The sequence below is a fragment of the Anguilla rostrata genome, chromosome 1, assembly GCF_018555375.3.
Source record: "Anguilla rostrata isolate EN2019 chromosome 1, ASM1855537v3, whole genome shotgun sequence".
NCBI classification, from domain to species: Eukaryota; Metazoa; Chordata; class Actinopteri; order Anguilliformes; family Anguillidae; genus Anguilla; species Anguilla rostrata.
In genome coordinates, this window is record NC_057933.1 from 68,886,102 (window position 1) to 68,905,835 (window position 19,734).

At 38.1% G+C, this 19,734-nt stretch overlaps 2 protein-coding genes across 3 annotated transcripts; one reads left to right on the plus strand and one right to left on the minus strand.

Annotated features, from left to right (window-relative positions):
• Positions 1 to 5,513: 5,513 nt before the first annotated feature.
• Positions 5,514 to 12,769, minus strand: zgc:174935 (uncharacterized protein LOC796019 homolog). 2 transcript variants are annotated; one of them, XM_064353421.1, is made up of 6 exons: positions 12,167 to 12,769; positions 11,119 to 11,167; positions 10,443 to 10,557; positions 9,212 to 9,329; positions 9,100 to 9,166; positions 5,514 to 5,645 (listed from the first exon to the last, which is right to left on the minus strand). In XM_064353421.1, the coding sequence occupies exons 1-5, from the start codon at positions 12,461 to 12,463 to the stop codon at positions 9,134 to 9,136; spliced, it is 612 nt and encodes a 203-aa protein (XP_064209491.1). In that variant the 5' UTR covers positions 12,464 to 12,769; the 3' UTR covers positions 5,514 to 5,645; positions 9,100 to 9,133. The 2 variants fall into 2 exon arrangements, with proteins under 2 accessions (XP_064209491.1, XP_064209485.1); XM_064353415.1 differs by having other exon boundaries at positions 9,100 to 9,329; positions 12,167 to 12,762.
• A 1,108-nt stretch (positions 12,770 to 13,877) lies between these two features.
• si:dkey-87o1.2 (uncharacterized protein LOC796684 homolog) lies at positions 13,878 to 16,581 on the plus strand. Its single transcript, XM_064353444.1, has 4 exons — positions 13,878 to 14,346; positions 15,010 to 15,064; positions 15,663 to 15,768; positions 16,420 to 16,581. The coding sequence occupies exons 1-4, from the start codon at positions 14,050 to 14,052 to the stop codon at positions 16,451 to 16,453; spliced, it is 492 nt and encodes a 163-aa protein (XP_064209514.1). The 5' UTR covers positions 13,878 to 14,049; the 3' UTR covers positions 16,454 to 16,581.
• Positions 16,582 to 19,734: the final 3,153 nt, after the last annotated feature.

Genomic DNA, 19,734 nt, shown 5'->3' on the forward strand with positions numbered 1-19,734 from the left:
CTGCTCCACCATAAAATTAAGTTTTGATTTCTATTTTCTTTGTTGTTCCAAACGAAACATTTGTGTGGGGAAAATTGTACTTGAACATCATCGACCATTATATTAATGCTTTCTTATGAAACTATGCAAGTTTCACGTGAAGTTTCCCCACATCATAAGGACATTGAAGTAAAAAATGTAGGCCACCAAGTTTCTGAAATGCATAATTTGGAACTATTATTATAATTAGCTTTTATAATCAAATTAAATAACATGAAGTCTAAAACATTTGTGATTTCACTTGTCATTACTTAATTTTGTGAGGTTTATTTTTCCAAATAAATTTGAATAATAATTTATCTAACATACTACCTGAATGTTTTGGTAATTACAGTGAAGAGAAAATATGTGATGCTCTTGATAGCCTCAGCCTTAGTTCATAACTATGTGGTGGCGAAAAGATCAGGATCTAGTCATAGGTTTTATCTATGGAAGAGCGTCAGCTAGGTGGATTTTCAGAACTGCAAAAATGATGTAGATGAATTCTATTTTGATTGGACCTGAAGAAATGCAGGATTACTACAAACGTGACAAATATTTCATAATGCATTATTAGAAGAATCAGTATATTTTGGGAAATCCAAGACAAGACAAGGCAATTAAATCATTTAACTTTTTTATTAAAACACAATGAAACACCAAGAAAGACCATATTTCTGATTACATTTGTTATTATATGTAAACTAATAAGCACCAGACATTTCTCATTGTAAAGGTTTAATTTTCAGAGTTCTATGACTTTTTCAGTTTTGACAATAAGGGTGATTGGCATCCATGGCATCCTTTTCACCTGTATACATTCTCAGGTGGCTATTTAAGTTCATTTTCTACTAAAACACTTTGGATACTGTGTACAGTTCTAAGCTGTTTCACTTGTGTGAATCCTCTGATGGTTGTAATTATTAATATTGCATATATCCTCTGGAAATAACATTTTAATTTAGCAAAGCACAGTTTAATATTCTCATATTGCCCAGGGACTACGGGTGGAAATTAGCAAATTGCTATAACCCGGTACATTACATCTTTCCTTGTTTTATATAAGGTTAATGTTCTTTGTACACTGTCCCTGTTTAAATAAACTAAATAAATAAATAAATAAATAGACGAACTATGTTTATCATTAATGAACAATTATGGGATGAAAGTCATAGCAGTAAATTTTGATACTGTAAATTTTAAAAAGTATAATAAGCCCAAAAAATTAAGTATAATCTGCTCTGAGAAACATGACGCAACATTAGCAAAGACAAGGATAATTACAGATAATTATTTCTGTAATGGGAGGAATGTTACATTATAATCACAACTGGTTGTGACTTGTGTCACTCATTGTTCCGATCTTCAGCATGCCCTGCCATCTCTGCAGAATGTGTCCAGGCTCTGTAGGAATATGTCTGATATTTAGTTGACTTGTTGCACAGGAGAACAACCGAATATCAAACATATCACACAGCTCCTGGGCAAGATGGAGCCTGGCCTTTTGTCCTTCTGCCTAAAAGGTAAATTTGAGGGATTTTATTTTATTGGGGGGGTTTCTACAATACAGGTGGGAGAGGAAAGGAGGAAGGGGCGGGGGGAGTGGAGAAGTACACAGAAGAAAAAAATGATAGGAAAGGGAAATACTATATAAAGCAGTAACAAATCAGATATTTAAACTAAGGAAGGGTTGGCACAGAAATATCCTGGAAGCGAAAGGCAAGGTTAAGATAGGATGTTCACACTTGTGTTGCAATAAATCAAGTCTGGCGAGAAACCACACCCAAACAGGTTCACTCTTAATGGTTAGTCATATATTCATACTGGCACAACCAAAAAACAGACGCAGGTAAGCACACCATGATTCTGGTCACCACATTCAACTGCAGACAGTTTAGAACATTCACAGAGACACAAACAAATGCTGGCATTTGTACTCACACTCAAGATGTCCATTGTTGGCCAGGTAGTCCCCAGAAATAGAGAATAGGTCAATGTAATCATTTAGCATGCAATTAAGTATAGTACAAGAATCCTTGTTCTGATCATGCATTGTATACTTGAAGTCCCTTTTTGTCATAGATTACAGTTAGTGTTGTTTGTTATCTCCCAGTCTATTTATCCTGGCAAATATAATGTGCATTTCGTTGTGAAGGTATTTTCATATTTTACAAGTTATGGTGTTTTGCGTGTGTCAGTATAGTGCTAAGTACAATATGTGTCCTATACTGGAATTTGAATGAATGTGTGGAAAATGTGCTGACCATGCATGGTCTACTCTTACATGTAAATGAATGGCTTTATTAGTGCACTAATCTATTAGCGTGGTGTTATTTGTATCAATGTAGCAGCAAGGGTATTAGTGTTGCAATTTGAGTCTCTGTATAGAAGTGTAAGTGTGGAAATATGATGGTTTGTGCTCCAGAACACAGCAGGTGTGTATAAGTAAGCTGCATGTGTCAGTGTTAAGATCTGTTATTTCAGTATAGCAATGTTTTCCTGATAGCGGTCCATATTAACGCTATAAATGTGTCCCTACAGAGTGTGTGTGTGTGTGTGTGTGCGTGTGTGTGTGTGTGCGTGCCACTGAAGTTGTATGTCAATGTAGTGGTGTGAGTGTCAGTATGTGTGTATATACCTGTGTACAACAGTGTTTTTATACCCCAAGCTGGTATGGGGACGCCCCTCAGCAGATGGATTCTTTCGTTGTCTAATTAATGATGTATTGATCAGTGAGGTCTGCTGCTCTTCCCCCTGCATTATGGGATCAATAGGGCTGATTTCCGTTCAGCCATGAACTCTCATACTCAGATTCACGATTCAGCAGCCTAAAACTATGCAGATATGAATATTACGTATGTGTGTAACTTAATTTACGTATACATTCTTTGGGTCTGTGAAAAAACGACTGCTTTTGACCACTACATTCACCATAAAAAACAGCAACATGGCCTTGAAAAGGAAATATTAGGCGCACTTCCCTGTTAGGAAGAAAGAGAATTATGTGAGCCATCTGCTTTAACTTATGAATTCAGGACATATAAAAGTCAGACTAAAATAGAAAGGCAGTACTCCAATTAGGAAACGCAGAGTTGTGCTCGTTGCAGTATTTAATGCTGCTTATTGTAATATTTAATTGTGCTCCATGGTGCGTAAAATCATCAAGAAGGCTGTATTCTGAGTATCCGATCCTAAAACCGTCAGTTCAGCAGCCCCCCATGGCCAACTCTATTTACCCTTACCCTACAGTGACCATCACATGGATTAATGAAACCTTATGCTCAGTTCCCCACTATTTCAATGATCAACAGTCTGTCTTTCACATGCGAGTGACCGTGAAGGTCACGGTTTCATATCAATCATGCAATGATGTGTTACTCCTCTAGACATAACAGTTTAAATAAGTCACTTAACAGTATTACCTATCATTATGTGACATGTAACAAGCCATCATAAATAAAAACAGTTTCAGGTACACCAGATTTTAGCTGCCTGCTGAGTTTTGCCTAAACACATTGTTGTTCTAAAGATTTCACACCATATCTGATGTGAGAAAATAGAAGAAAACCTGAAGAATTTTCCAACTTGAAGTAGTCTGATCACCTGTGCCAGTAACAATGCTAAAAGTAATCTACTAAATTAAATTCATTGCAATTCAAAGAGCTTAAAATTATTTTATAATAGGAAATAAATAAATATGAAAATAAATACAGAAATTAATTAATAAGATATAAATACTGAAATAAATGCAGAATAGATTTTATCTATTTATTAGATATTTTGTGTTCATTTTGAAGTTTCACTGTTCACATCAAGAGGGTGGTTTTATTTAAATTTTTCAACATACATATAGTGTTTTAGTCAAAATGAAACAGCATGAAAAGGTATGCATGAAAAGTCACATTTGATATAAAAAGCTGGCGTGTGATTGGTTGCCTGCTGGGCTAGGTTCAGTTCTCAGACTGTCCAGATAGAATGGAGTGAAGCCAGGTATGCAGTATGCAGGTATGGAGTATGCAGGTATGCAGCCTGTTGTCTCTTGCCTGCTATGGCAGTATTTTCATTTAACATGAACCCCCAACTAATTTGCATTTTCCAGTTGTTGTAAATAAGCACATTATTCTTTTTATCTCTTCAACCAACAAAAACAATGTGCATACAGCACATGACCCTATCACACTGATCAGTGTATTTGGTTTTGACATAAGATTTTACAGTTGCTTCCGCTTCCCTCATGCCACCTACACTTCCCCCTCTGTTTGTTATACAACCGCACCCCCTATCACCCCTATCAGAAACAATGACCTTCTATGATCAGTTGGGCTGGAATGGTGGTGACCTAATTCCTTTTCTAATTGTAAGCCTGGGGCAGTGTTGCTAACTGCAGAAAGAGAGAGAGGGAGAGAGGGAAACACAGAGGGAGAGAGGTGCTTTGTAGTGTAGACGCACTCAATGTCATATTATTCACATTCTCTTAGGTACAGTACAAAAATGTTGATAGTGTTTTTGTACCAGAAATGTCTGTTTCGAGAAGGAGAACCCTGCTTCCCTGAATTAACAGTTGGTTTGGAGCTGTCTTGTTCTAGTCTGACCATTGTACAGCTGGCAACACAAATTCTTGGTGAATTTATACCAGAATATATTTACCCTTTCGCATCTTTCATAAATACTGACTGTCCACCAACACTGGCTTTGAAATTATGCTTTCTGCATCACCAAGTAAAGTTAACAGCAATCAGCATATTGTTTGGCCTTAAGATATTCATCATGTCTTGAATTTCTTTTAAAACCTCCTTATTGGCTCCTACATCTGGCTACCGGGTTGGTTGCCAGAGCAATAGAACAGTCATTACGAGGTGACCCCGTGATGACAATGGGGATTGACAGGGAGAGGATACAGCGCTCCCAAATGGTCAATGAAAGTGAACAGAGACATGCGTAAATGTACAGAAGTGGCATAGGCATACCCTAAGGCAGGGGGTGTGGTTAGTGGGGTGGGTTGTCAGAGAGACACACACAGTCCAGGCAAGGTTAATGATAGGACATGGGGTACGGGGTAACGGCATTCAATATCAATCCATGAGTATGTGTAAAACAAAAAATTGGTTACATCATGGACAACTCCTCCCCCTTTCCCCTACTCAAATATAACAAACCATAAAGGAGGGTGGACCACTGTACAAGGAAATTATATGGCTTCCCCAAAAAAAGAATGCCTTATTTTTCTCAGTCCCAAGAGGTCTAATATTTATGTGCACACTCTGGCGATTGAGCTTGGAGCACAACACATGTCATCATTTTACTGTTGAAATATAAATGTATATAGTTAAAGCTTACAGCGTTAAGTTTGCTACAGATATGCATTATGTATTATCAGTTATGCAGACTGTTTATAGACTGTATAACATTTAGGTGTTATACTTTTTTATGTGTGTGACATTATTTCTTTCAGTGATTTTCTTTTTTCATTGTTCACAAAACTTTCAGTACAGAGGTGGAGAAAAAAATTGCTATGGTGAAAAAGAATGCAGAGGAGAGAAAGGGAAACAAATGTCCTGCTGAAGGTTTTCATCCCCTTGTTTGCTTCTCTTTGTCTTTTCCCTCTGTCTGTGTCCATCCCTGTTTGCCTTGAAAGGGGAGAGAAACGCACCTGTGTCAGCTGAGCATGAATAGCAAGCACACATTCAAATATCTGCCATCATAACAAAACATGCAGGTCTTTGATCATAATTTGACTATTGCCTCCATATGTAAACAATACTGGGTAATGCAGAAGGAAGGGATAAGAAATAGGTAAACTGAGAAGAGGGAGAGCTGACTGTGCTTTTGAGAGTTTGACTTTTATCATAACTGGTCCTTACAAAGCAGAACAACTAAATAAACCAATTGAAGTAAACAATACAAAATATCCTGTATGGTATAAAATGAAAACAATGTCTACAAAGTAAATTAGTTCATACAAAACCAAACGCACACTGACACACCATGTTTGTTCAAGTTAAGACCCATTGCCACAGTACATGACAAACCTGAATTACAGACAAAAAGTGTAAAAAAAAGTATGTGAGCATCATGTGATGATATAACAAGACCAGGTCAAAACCTAGTATATGGCTGGACCTATCACACGTGATCCGGCCAACCAATGGTGTAACTTCATAACTCGGCCGACCAATGGTGTAACTTCATCACTCACACAGTCACTCAGTCACTCAGTCACAGACATTCGCGTTTGTAGGGCTGGCCCCGCTGTTGTGGTCCAGCCAAAAAGGAGGAAGAAGCAAGTCTGCTATGAATACAATGGTCTGCAGGGGGCACCGGTGAGTCTGCATATTAGTGAAAAGTGAAAACACACACTTCTGGTTATATTTAACTCATGATCCTCAGGTCAGGTTCATCCTTTTTTAGTGTCACTAAAACTTTTGTAACTCTTGCTCTAGCTAATATCTAGCTAATCATGCATGTTTTGCATGCGTGTATGTGTTGGGGAGGTGTGCATGTGCATGAGACAGAGCTATCCAGGGTGAGGTCAGAGTTAAAATGTATTGGTCTGCCAATGTGTGAGTTGTATTGAGGTAAACTGGATCTGAACCTGTCCTGTGTCAACCCTGATTAAGAGAAAAGACTCTATACTAAATTCAGAGGTCTAACCCCTCAGTCCTACCTATTTCTGCAGTGGAGGTGATATGGCCTGCAAGTTATCAGTGACAGTGTTCAGTGGTTGTGAAATAAGGACTTTTGTAGAGCCTCAGTCCAAGAGGGAACATAGCTGTTGTACTACTGTACTGAACATTAATTCCCTTAGGAAATATCCAGCTGTGCACTAGCATTATGTGTTATATAGAGGCAATGTTACTCAGCCTGGATAATGTGTTTACAAAAAAACATTGTTGTCCTCCATCATGTATGTTTTGTAAAACTAATAATTGGTTCTAGAAATCAATATATTTTGCTAACAGCAAAGATTCATTATACAATATAATACGTAATACTATATAAACTAATTTATTTAAATTAAATGAATATGATTTATCTATGAATATGTGTTGGAGAAAAGCTTTTTGTTTATTTTTGCCTTCTCCCTAGCCTGGGTGTAGTTGAAGCCAGTTCGAAAGAGCGTGCGTGTGATTTAAAAGCTATGCTCCTGAGGGCTGTTAAGCCAGTTTCAGAAATACCTTTCTGCCTGGAGGTGCCGCACACACGTTTCACACGCATACAAATAACACGTGGCATAAATTTGCCTAATGTACGGGGCCATAGCCCACATATTTTGAACATAGGTGTTAAATGTGAGTGTGTGTGTGTGTGTGTGTGTGTGTGTGTGTGTGGGTGCACGCACGTGCTGAGGACACTATGTACTACATTACTTTTAACCATTTAGCAGATACGCTCATTCCAGCAGTGCAGTCAGGACAGCAGTTTGCTGCTAATATGTTTTGAGAGGAATCTTTTCATGTATTTTTATGTTTTTTTTCTCATAGTTTTTTTTTTTAACAGTTTTTTCACTATTTATATGTGGGGGGGGGGGGGGAATTACCATATTTCCATTTTCTGAAATGCTTTGCTGATATCTCTTTCGTGCTAATAAAGTCAGTTTGAATGGAGTGAGGGAACAATAGCCACGGAGAAAGATTGAGGTTACAACAGAGATGGGTGATAAATGCTTGAATGCTGACAGACCAGTCTACTAATCAGCTGTGGAACCAGTGGAACATGTTAACAGAGCAGGACATACTAAATTTTCTAGTTTTATTTTTCAGACCATTTCATTAGAAAGGTGGGATCACTGTTCATTTCTCAGAAAAGCCTTTCAAGTCCTTTGTAAAAATGTATTATGTTACAGCGGTTGTTATCCTTTTTTTGTATACAGTTTTTTTTTTTTTTTTACTTTGAAACTGAAAGAAATAGGCCAACTAGTTTCATTGGTCTAGAATTCATTCTTTTTCCCATTAAGGGAACTTTTTCCATTCTCTGTTGTATATATAGATCATAGGGTGTAACAATATTATTGAGTTCTACAAAAAGGTAGCAAGCTGAGAATACATCTTTGTTGTTATTAGTGTGCTTGCTTTCAAGCAAAACAATTTTAGTACACCTATCTCCTATAGTTTTAAGACTATACATATCATATATCAAAGCTTTTTTAGGTTTATGTTATGACATTTTGTTATTGGCACTGTTTATAGATATACCAGTTGCAAGATATACCAGTTTTTTTGGGAAGAAAAATATCATTCAAATGAATGGCAGAATGTTGACCCTTGTGGTGTCATATTGTCCTCTAGACCTCTAGCAGCTGTGTTCTGGCCCCTGCAGCTGATGATGTCCCAATGCACTCTAGCAGCTTTATAGTACTTTCATTCCACCTCCATGCATTATGCAAACAGAACCTCAAATCAACTCTCTGATTGGCTGTTATGGGTACCTAGCAATCAACTGCCTAATAATACTCTAGCAACCAGCTCGTAAGACCAGAGCAACGATCTAGAAACACTTTAGCAACTACCTAGTAACTGCATAGCAACCACCTAGTAAGGCCCTAGTAACCACCTAGTAAGACCCTAGCAATCACCTAGTAAAATCCTAGCAACCACCTAGGAACACCTTGGCAACCACTTTATCTTTTATCCAATTAATAAAACTCAACAAAAATCACTAGCAGATAAAATTGTAATGCATTCTAATATCAAGAGCTAATGGCAAATGTGCATTTCCTATTCCATCACATTCTGTAATAGAGCTTCCATTCAGCTTTATATTTCCAACTGCTCCAACCACTCCTTCCACCCTTCCTCCTCTTGCTCCTCTTTCAACTTTTTTTATACTATTAAAACTCACTCAGTGTCATATTACAAGTTTAACTGTTCATGCATTTTCAAACATTTCATACAATTAAAGGTATAAAACTTGGTGAAAATACAGGTGAAATTTTCAACTGTATTCAAGTAATTGGCTTTGGTCAAGTAATTGGATGCTTGTGCATTTTCAACTTCTTCATGGTTTTTAATAGAACCTACATTCAACTTTATACTTCATGCTTCCCACTCCTTCATATTACCTACAAAACACAAATGTACCTACCTGGGCATTTTGTTTTTTGATTGGGTGGTTATTTCTATTTTGGCTTTGGGGCCACTGCTTTTGGGGCCTCTGCTTTTGGGGCCTCTGCTTTTGGGGCTTCTGCTTTTGGGGCCTCTGCTTTTGGGGCTTCTGCTTTTGGGGCCTCTGCTTTTGGGGCCTCTGCTTTTGGGGCTTCTGCTTTTGGGGCTTCTTGTTTGGCAGGTTCTGGAATTGGGTTTCCACACAGTTTCCTGAAATGAATAACAATTAATTTCTGTCACCATTTCTGATTTCTAAGAACTCTAATTTCAAGTGTAGCACAACATTCTTTACATTCTTTTTTACACACTTTGAGGAACCTTGTGTGATAACCAGTGTTGTGTAAACGCCATTTATCCACCTTTTTAAAATGAGGCAGAGGGTTTACTCACCTATTTTCCGTTTGAGCGTTGCTTAACAACTTACATTCGTAGTAAACTCAATGCAAAAGATATGGCTTTTAGAAAAACTAGGGAGGCAACTATGCTTACCATTAGCCAAGGATGACTCCGCTGTTGTCATCACTGGGTAATGGTAAGCCTGATTAGTTCTGTAGCAGTTTATTTTGTTTCATACAAATGTGTACCATTTTTGGTTTGCATTAGTTTCAGAGGCTGTTCAAAATAATTTTACTGATTATTTGTTGTAATGCTAATGATAATTTCACTTTTTTATGATAAAAATTGTGTTACTGACAGAAACATAGAAAATCATAAAGAAATAAAATATTAATTGTTTAATCATTCTATTGTCAGTCATTGAACAGTTATGAACAGAATTTAAGTGAATTGATACTAACTTTTTTTTGATACTAATGCTTTAATGGGAAACAATTTTTACATTAATTTATATTTATAAGTGTCTGTATTGATCTGAAGAGGGGATTTATGCCAGTCCTGAGGACAATAGTGATTAAATTGACCATTTTTAGTCTTTGTTGTCTTGGTCAAATTAGCATTTCTTTTTTTTTCTTGATCTGAATGTGTTTCAGATTTGGAAATGTCAGCAATGTTTCCAGACATCTGAATGAATTGCCCTTTAAAAAAAACCTATTCAAAACTACATCTTCAATTGACTCCCACAATTCGCATGCCTCCTTTTAAAATCCCACACCTGTCATTGACTCCCATACATTTTCACTGTGAACTTCCCCCATGAATTCTTTAAATTCCCCTACATTTTGGGGTTAACTCCCACTCTGGCAACCATGAACATCACTTGGAATATTCAAAGCTAGAAACAACCCCAAGCTGATGGGCCAAGGGAGTGGATCCTCGTGATTGTGTATAGTCCAGAGCCCCAGATTAAGACTGTATACTACTTACATGCCCTCTGCTGAATCCTTCTTCACAAAGTCACAAACTTTGCTCTTCTGCTCCAGTTGCTTTTCCAGGTCAGCAATCTCCTTGGACCAGTTGGCCTTTTCCTTCACAAGTTTATCTAGATGAGGCATTAATTAAACACATTAGACCATTTGCTTTGTTTGTTAGATGCCCTTATCCAGGGCAACTTGCTAAACCTGCTAAACCTAACTACTAACCACCTAATTGCATGCAGTGATCTTCTTTGGGCATAATAAATGCAATAAATACAGTACCAAAATAAAACAAAAATGAATTTAAAAAATTAGAAGTTGTGTTAAACAAGTACTAATCATTTCAAATTCCTATATGTGTTAGTATTTTTCTAAATAAAATGAATATATTCATGCAAAGAAAACAGTTTTTTGGCTGGCATACTATTTCAAATTGCTGATGGTCACATAATAGCATGACCACTTGTGGTCAAGAAAAGAACTACATTTTTACAGATGCAAATGGGTCCAAGAAACAACAACAGAAGAAAGGGTACCGATAAAAGTTTTGAGTACTAATCTTCTTCAAGCATGGTGTTTTTATAATATATATATATCTATATATATATATAGGACTGTATATACACAATGTATACACACACACACACACACACACATAAAAGCTAGAGCTAAAAAAAGTGTTTTACCAGATTTCATGTCCTTCTCTGTAGCAACAGTTTCATCTTTAATTTTTTTCTACAAACAACAACAGAGAGAGAGAGAGAGAGATGGATTTCATGTTAAAGTGAGTGTTTAGTGACCTCCTGCAGGCAGAAACAGTTTGTCAGGATGAACCAGAATATAAATACAATAAAAGAATGTTTGGATTTTCATTCGTTCCAGTTTCTCTGCAATCCACACCACCACATTTAGGCAAAAAGGAACAAGAATAAGGGAGAAACAATAGACAAGAAGCACGAAGGTCTTGTTATGCCCATAAACAAACATGTATGTCACCACTTCCTCATTACTGAAAGCAGTATTAACAGTCTTGATCCTTTACTTGACTGCCATGCAAGGAATGGGTGTCCATAGAGCCCTACAGTTCTCATTTTACTGCATCCTACACCTGGCTACCTTCCGTTTCCATGCCACCTTTATGTGCTTCCTCTCTCTAGCTTCTCAGCACTTATATTAGTAAATTTGCATGGTCTTCAGAGTGTTGTTAGCCCGGCCTATATCACTGCACATAATTGTCATTATTTTCTTTTGGATGCACTTATGCTCCTTGCATTGTAAGTTACTGGGTACAAAGCATGTGCTAAATGAATAATGGTATGTTCACTGCAACTGTCAACTCCTCTTTTATGTCCTTGGTTCTATATACATTTTTTTCTACTTCCACACTTTTACTTACCACTGGGGTGCGCAACTCCAGGCCTTTGTTGGTCTGTGTGCTGGTTTTTGTTTCAAACAGTTAACTTAGTTTTCTGACAGCTCTATAAACTGTGCTGGGTCACTACTCTACTTGAGCACAGTAAAATCTGATACATTTGCAGTCTGCGGCTGTAGCTGGTGCTTATACAAAACAAATGTCAGATCGAGATATGATTTAACTATTTAAATATCTAACAGCAGATGCTGGCACAAAATCCCGAAATGGATCAGCCCTCGTAGTACACCCCTGACTTACCTTACTCTTGCCCCCTCAACCCTTCTCCACCCCTCATATCTGTACCCCTCTCCCCTCCTCACCAAATCATTCTGGCAAGCTTGCAGTTCGGCATTTTTCTCCTTGGCTTCAGTCTGACCAGTGTTTAGAGCCAAGTTCAATGCTTCCAGCTCCTTGGTGCCCTCATCCAGGCTCTTCTGCAGCTTCTCCGCCTCACTTTGGTACTCTCCCAGCACATCATGTGTCACTCGAACCTTTATGTCCATGAAGGTGGCTTTCTTAACGATCGTCTCCTCCTCATTCCTCTTCAAGTACATGAACACTGCCAAAGTTATGCTGATCGTCACAGAAATTACTATTATCACAGCAGACACCTTCATGATGATATGAACCACAAAGTTCAGATGGGCCCCCGAAGCGTTCGCAAGTGCCCACCCTCTATTCCTCCCCTCTCCTGTCTACCTGTCGTCCACTTCCTTCTTCCTGGATGACGAGGATCGTTGTCTAAATTTGTATTTTCTCCTCTGCCGTTCTACCGCGTTCTGTTTCCGTTAAACGTATTCTGGCTCTTATATCCACGAGTTTTCGTCTCGGACGTTTTCTCTCAGATGCAGATAGATTCTTAGTTCTTTCCTTCTCCTGGTCTGCCGAAGAATGAATGGTTCATTGAAAGTGGTTTCTCGACCAACCTGTTGCAGCCTCCGCCCTCCAAACCCAGTCAAGCAACAAAGCACAATAATACCTGCGAATGTGTAATGAGTGGATTCCCTCAGATATCACCGCCATTAAATATCAAATACTTATTTAACATATTTAGTCACAAGAGTTCGCAGAACAAGATATTTAGCTTTGCTTTAATACTGAAAAACGTTTTAAGTTTGATTAGACACGTTAATAGATTTCCGTGCATTTACCTAAAAATATTTATTTGTTTAAGTAGTAGGCTACTGTATAATTTTCTATTGTATTGTATTTTTCGTATTTCTTTAATTTTGCGGGGAGATGATATTAGTATTATATGAAAACAGGGGGCAATGACTACACAAAGCAGAAATGTTGCCGACCTTTTTTAAAAGCATAAACGGGTATTTATGGCAGGGGATTGTTGCGTTCAAATGTAGTTAAACAGAAGCTAATAAATAGCCTTCAGTTGGTTATTTGCAAGCATTGTCCTAAAATTGTAAATACATATACATTGATGAATTTTTTAAAAGTGCGTTTGCCTTGTAGTCTGGTGCCTTTTGTCTATTTTTCAAAAGTAGCCATAATAGATACAGTAATTTCGTGTGGAAGTGTTTCTTCTCTACTCCCACGTTTCATACTGTAACCTATTCGACAGTGGACATAGATATGAATAAGCGTTCCTGATTTTTACATTGTTTTCTGATGGAAGATTCCCGAAACCGGGTTGTGGTTGGGGTTACAGAGAAACTAAAGAGAATGAGAATTGTAACCATTTTTTAAATGCAATTGCAATCTGGTTCATCCTGCCAAACTGCTTCTGCCAGCACGAGCTCACTATACACTCTGGAAATAATTAAGCTGCTGGCTGTAGTGTCAGTTCACCTTGGTTTCCACTTGAAATCCCCCCTGGCAATACTGTATGCGCTTCAAAGTGAATGAATAAATAATTTTTTTGTTGGTAAAATAATAACAAGTTCTGATTAAATCTATGATTTTTTATTTTCTGTGGTTATGGGGGGAACCAGGAAAAGAGAGCATCTCTCCATACGCATTCTCTCTCCTTCTCTCTCTCTCTCTCTCTCTCTCTCTCAATCACACACACACCTCTCAACCTGTAAAACAGGAAAAGTTGCTAGATCTGAGGCAATGAATTGAAAGAAGGACAGAGAGCCTGAGTGCAGGGAAGAGAAAGGGAGACATGATTGTTTGTTGAGAGAGGGAGAAAAAGAGAAAACTATCCTCGCGCCACACACACGCGCCATCCTAATTCACATGTGGCACGATGCGGGCTGTCTCTGCGCTGGTGCTCCTCTGTGTCGGTGTCTTGGTGGTGTCGTCGATCCAGTCCATTCGGCAGGAGCTGTCTATACAGGCACTCAGGGACCACATAGAGAAAGCAGGCAGCCAGGTGCGTAAATACGAGGACGCGATCGTCCAGGCAAAGCTGAAGATCCAGGAAGTCAACGGCCACCTCTCTCCTATCAACTCCAAGAAAGCCGAGCTGGCAAAGAAGAATCAGGATATGGGCAAAGCTGGGGCCTTGGTTCTGAAGGATATCCAGGAATGCCAGACTCAGAAGGTACAGCGTTTTTACACACAATTATCCTCATTTCCCTCCCAGCATTCCGGCATCTCAGTATTCAGTCTGTAGTATTTTCGAGGATATAAAGAGGTATGTTTAATCAAAAGTCAATGGAAACAACCATAGTAAAACAAAATAGTAATTGAGGTTGTGTGGTGTTTGTTTCTCTGAGTCATGGAGTAAGATACATTTGTCACCATTAATTGATGAGTGTTGAATGACAAAAAATGAATAATACAATATGATAATGGTAAGACATTGAGTTGCATCTCAAACATATTGAACTTGGACTGTTTCACAGGGCTTATAGTGACTACTTTATTAATGATTGCTTCAAATTCTTTTTCATAAAACCTTAGCTCACTGCTACCAAAAATATGACATCCAGTTTCCTAGATTGATGAGAATTATGTGGCACAGACCTGTCTAACATGTGTTTTATGTTATTCTGTATAGTCTGTCATAAGACAGGATAAACAAAGTTTCTGAAGCCTTGAAACAGCTCATTGCAGCTTCCTATTATTTAACAGTTTCACCTTGCACACTGACTTAATTTTGTCTTTCCAAATGTATGATTGCTATAATCACAATCATGGTCTCTTTTTCACCCCACCACTCTTTCTGTCAATCCTCGATTCTTTTCTTAATTCTCCCCTGAAGACGGAGGCTGAGAGTTTGATGCATGATGCTTTTGAAAATCTCGAGAACTCAAAAGGTAAGGTGTCCTAACCAGGGCTTAAAGTACCCAAGCAAGGCAATTAAGCATAACCACTCTGCCCTTCTGCTGTTCCTTTGGACCAATCCAGCCCCATGGATACACCTGTAACTTCATTCCACTTTCATTCATAAAACATCCTCAGGACCACTTGACTGGTAAATCCAGCTGAGGCACTTGATCTTCTTGTAATGATGCACCCTGATCCACAAAATAAGACCCCAAAAAACAAGCCAGGAGACCCCCAGGGTGACGAATAATTGTCATTACAGCCTGGGGGGGGGGGGGGGGGGGGTATCAACAGGACACATCCACACATCATTGCTTAATAACTACTCAGCAGGTGCTGTTCAGCCCTCTGTCACAGTAACTGTGGGACCTCTGCTGGTGCATCTTCCCAAACTGATGGACTACCATTTTCCTAAGACTATTTACACATTTACCTTTCCAAAAGTGAACCCAGTCTGTTCAAAAAAGCATCTACCTTTTCTGGGAAAAGTTAAAGGGCATGTATGATATTCAAGACCACAAATGGACCAGCAAAAAAAGGGTTTAAAGTTCTTTTTCTCCCTCCCTGTTGCTCTTGCTCTCTCTGCAGTTCAACGACTGCAAGCAGAGGAGGAAGTAAAAAAATTAAAACAACAAATTCTGGACAGGGACACCAAGTTGTGTGAATTTGTGGACATAAAACAGGAACAAGGAAGGTAAGGATTATCATTATTATTATTATTATTATTATTATTATTATTATTATTAATAATTGTATTTATATAGCACCTTTCAAGCATAGAGTACAAAGAGCTTTCCAGAACAGATTAAAGAATAAGGTACAAATTAAAATGCAAGGTAAAGCACAGTAAAAGTAAGACACAGTAAAAAAAAATAAAAAAATAAAAAAGATAAAACAGTAGCAATAAACCCCAGCAAGTAAACAGGAAAAAGCACAGCAAATAGCAACCAGTCATGACAGGAGGCAATTTTGTAAAAATCAGTTTTTAGGCTAGGTTCAAAAACAGAGGCTGTACCAGTAAACTAATATTATATGGAAGGCTGTTCCAGAGCCTAGGGGTCATTGCAGCAAAGGTTTTATTACCTCTTGACTTTAACCTGGACTCTGGAACAGCCAAATATCCAAGGCTGGCAGAACCAAGAAGCCTCTGAGAACTATAGGAAGTTAAATATTCACTAATATACTCAAACCATGTAAAGCTCTGTATGTCAAGGAAACTTTAAAGTTGATTCTAAAAGCAACAGGCAACATTGAGGTGGTGTGGCAAAAACATTCTCTCCTGATGAATAGATGTCTTTATTTTCAGCCCTGTATTCTCTCATGTTGCGTTGTCTTTGCTTTTCAGAAAGCTGTGTGGAGTTGCTGAGTCCCCAAAATAGAAGTTACAGGATTACATTTGATGCCCTCTCTGTCCCCCCTTACACACACATACATGCTCACACACACACACACAAACCTACTGTAACCTGCCTATATTTTGAAATAAAACATTTTTAACTGACACTAATTCTGAACAGTCATATGTATGTTCTTTCTCAACTGATTTGGGTTTTTGCACTCATATATGGCATGGGAGAGAACTTGCATAGGAACAAGTAGACACAATATTGATAGTCAAAACAGAAAAGCAGAAATGAAGCAGAGAGAAGAAAAGGAAAGTACTGAAACGGAGGGAGGGGGGATGGTATATGTCTTTGTGTTTTAAAAGGTCTTTAATGTCCTAGGTCAGCTCTAGTAAATGGTATTTTTATACAATCCAGTTTTTGCGGTAAGTGCTTCACATTTCTGATGTGTGCATGCTAAGGTGCTAGTCTTCTCCTGAACAGGTGTTCGGTATTTTGGAACAGCAGATGAGAACATGCCCAGTGTGTAATGTTTAGCAGCGTTGTGGCACAGTGCGTACCCATGTGTTGTTTTCAGGGCTCTGCCATCATTAGCTTTGGCATGGAAAAATAAAATTAATCGCTTGCATTCATACAGCTGAGCCAGTTTGGCCCACACAATAGAGGATCTGGGCTATCTCACAGCCAAACCTGTCTGTCTGCATTCTGTGCATTGACATTCAATTGCCTCATTCCCATTTCAATCCGTGATACATACTCAAAGCTCTACCTGAATCACTGCTACTGCAATTCCAGTTTGATTTAAAATACATTTTACTGGTACAGCATGGGTAAAACATGAGGAAATAAAACATTTTCTGTTCCTTTGGCTTTCAAATTCCGGTACATTATTGTGTTATATAGATAACCAATTACCAATTGCCAGCATCATAAAAACTGTGTCTCCATTTTTAAAACTGATACATGAATAGAAAGCTTGGTTGTGGCCTTCTTTATATAATCTCGCGACTGCCTCAAGGTCCACTTGTTTGGTGTTATTCATTTAGGACCAAGAATATCTGAGTGTTATGAATTTGCACCTTCATTGTTGTGTTTATACCCAGACATACTGGCTTCTTTTTGAAAGTTTGTGTCAAAGTGTACTCTGGAATGACATTTCTGCAGACTAAGGCAGATTTTATCATGTATTGGGGAGAATGCACGTGCCGCTCTCAGCCATGTAAGCGCAGTGGTGGTAGTGGACTGGATTCATATGCTATTTAAGTCACATGCTTTGTTTTCACGCGTGAAAATTATAGTTCACATTTGAAAAAGTCAATCACGTGAAAATGTGGAATTCCCATGTGAAGGTACAAATTTCACATGTGATTTTGTATCATGCTTTGTTTTCGAATGTGTGAATTGTAGTTCACGTAAAAAAAGCCAATCACATGTGGACATATGTTATTCCCTTGTGACCCATATTTTTTTCACATGTGGAAAAGCCAATCACATGTCCAGTTCACAAGACATTTTCTTTTCACATGTGAATATTTTAATTCAGACGTGAAAATGTAAAATTCACATGTGAAATTAACATTTTATTAGAAGTTTTATTAGAAGTATGTGTGCATGGGATTCTAGGGTTTATATTCTTTGTTGGTAAAAGGCTTTTCCAATCAGGCCCAGTTCCATGGAATATTGCTGCTGCTCCTGTTCCAGAAGATACTGCAGTGCCACTCTGCGCACCTACAGGGGGAGACATTATTCATTAATTTCAGTACAAGTGGAGACTGTACTGTGACGTGGTTTACTATACCACTACTAAAATAACATTTCATACAAGCCAGTATCCATGCCTTGGATTTATGTGATCCCAAAATAACAATATCATATAGATTCCAAATTAATTACGATACATTACATTAATTATGTATTGTAATTAATACATTAATTCACAATCCCGCTAATTCCAATCCAATCCGTACTTACCTCACTTATGACCGATTCAGTAGGCTCAATATTAAGCAAATTTTCATGAAGAAGTTGATGAGCACCACAACATCCAACTCTCTTCATATTTTTCAAGGTCTTTCTCCCAGTTTTGGCCCATGCTCCTTCTCACAAATAAACACAATCACTCCACACATTCACCCACCATGGTCAGTGCTTTGTTCCCTAGCGTAGTCTCTCCCTCCAGTGTTAGTTGCATCCCTCTATCCCTTTGGGACTGAGCTGAATCTGCCTGGGCCTGGCACTCTGATTGCATCTTCTGAACAACTTCCCTTAGACTGTAAACAGGGTAAGGAGTCAGTACTGTGTTCAGGATTTGTGGTTTGCTTATAGTTTGACAAGCAAGGTAGTCCCCATATAATCAAGGACTGAAACATTACATTACATTGCAGGCTCTCACCCAGAGATTATTATTCATACAACTATGCCTTTGTTTGAGGTCGTAGTCTCACAACACTACAGATTTAAAGGTTTAAAAAAAATAAAAAAAATAAAAAAGCATCACACCTGTTGAGTTCTGTTACTGGCGCTGTCATCTCTGCGTTTTTCTACAACAATGAAGAAAAAAAGAAAACTTCACGGGCCAGATATAAAGCCAGGAATGATTGAGATTAAAATATTTACACTGGCTAGATGAGCGAACTAGCCAGCTTTTACATTTGCGCTAGAGCTACGTTTACAAACTATCGACACCAAAGACACCTAACAAGGTAAATAAATATTAAACTTTATTAGTTTAGCTAGTTATGTTCTCATTTGCACCGTGCATGACAAAAGCCGTCCTGTATCATCGGAAAGAGCACAAACGGGAATTGACAAGTCTCTTTACGTTAACTAGGGAGGTTTGTCAAACCTTTTTCATTCTAGCTAAGTTAGCGTAGTTGGCTAGCTATATGCAACGATCAGCAGTAGTTTTTTTACCAAGGCTAGCCACAGTGTGATGGGAATTAAAATATTAACGTTAGCTAACTAGTAACTTAGTCTACAGCAAGCAAATGTCACACTTGTAAAATATACAACGCTCATCAGTAGTACAGTTCAGGACTACAGCTAGCGAATGCGAACGTCTTATTATCATCTAGACTATTTAACGAGCTATCTAACGCTATATTATCTGTCCCAGTGGGTGACCGATTATTACCTTCGTCTGGGCCTTCTCTCTTCCTTGGACATGAAACATTATGTTAATGTTTACCTTAGTGATAGCTATATGCACCAAAAACACGACCTTTAGGATCTGAGTTGAACGTTTACATTCAACAGCTTTCTTTTCTTTTTTTTTTAAAGCAAACGATATGCAACTACTACCTATCAACAATCTTGTT

Excerpts from the sequence above, each read along its gene's own strand:
- si:dkey-87o1.2 (XM_064353444.1), top strand. The coding sequence starts at position 14,050 with ATGCGGGCTGTCTCTGCGCTGGTGCTCCTCTGTGTCGGTGTCTTGGTG. Across the intron at positions 14,347-15,009 it reads AGGAATGCCAGACTCAGAAG|ACGGAGGCTGAGAGTTTGAT; the intron begins GTACAGCGTTTT and ends TCTCCCCTGAAG. Across the intron at positions 15,065-15,662 it reads AAATCTCGAGAACTCAAAAG|TTCAACGACTGCAAGCAGAG; the intron begins GTAAGGTGTCCT and ends CTCTCTCTGCAG.
- zgc:174935 (XM_064353415.1), bottom strand. The coding sequence starts at position 12,463 with ATGAAGGTGTCTGCTGTGATAATAGTAATTTCTGTGACGATCAGCATA. Across the intron at positions 11,168-12,166 it reads AAGCTTGCCAGAATGATTTG|AAAAAAATTAAAGATGAAAC; the intron begins GTGAGGAGGGGA and ends TGTTGTTTGTAG. Across the intron at positions 10,558-11,118 it reads AGAGAAGGACATGAAATCTG|ATAAACTTGTGAAGGAAAAG; the intron begins GTAAAACACTTT and ends TGCCTCATCTAG.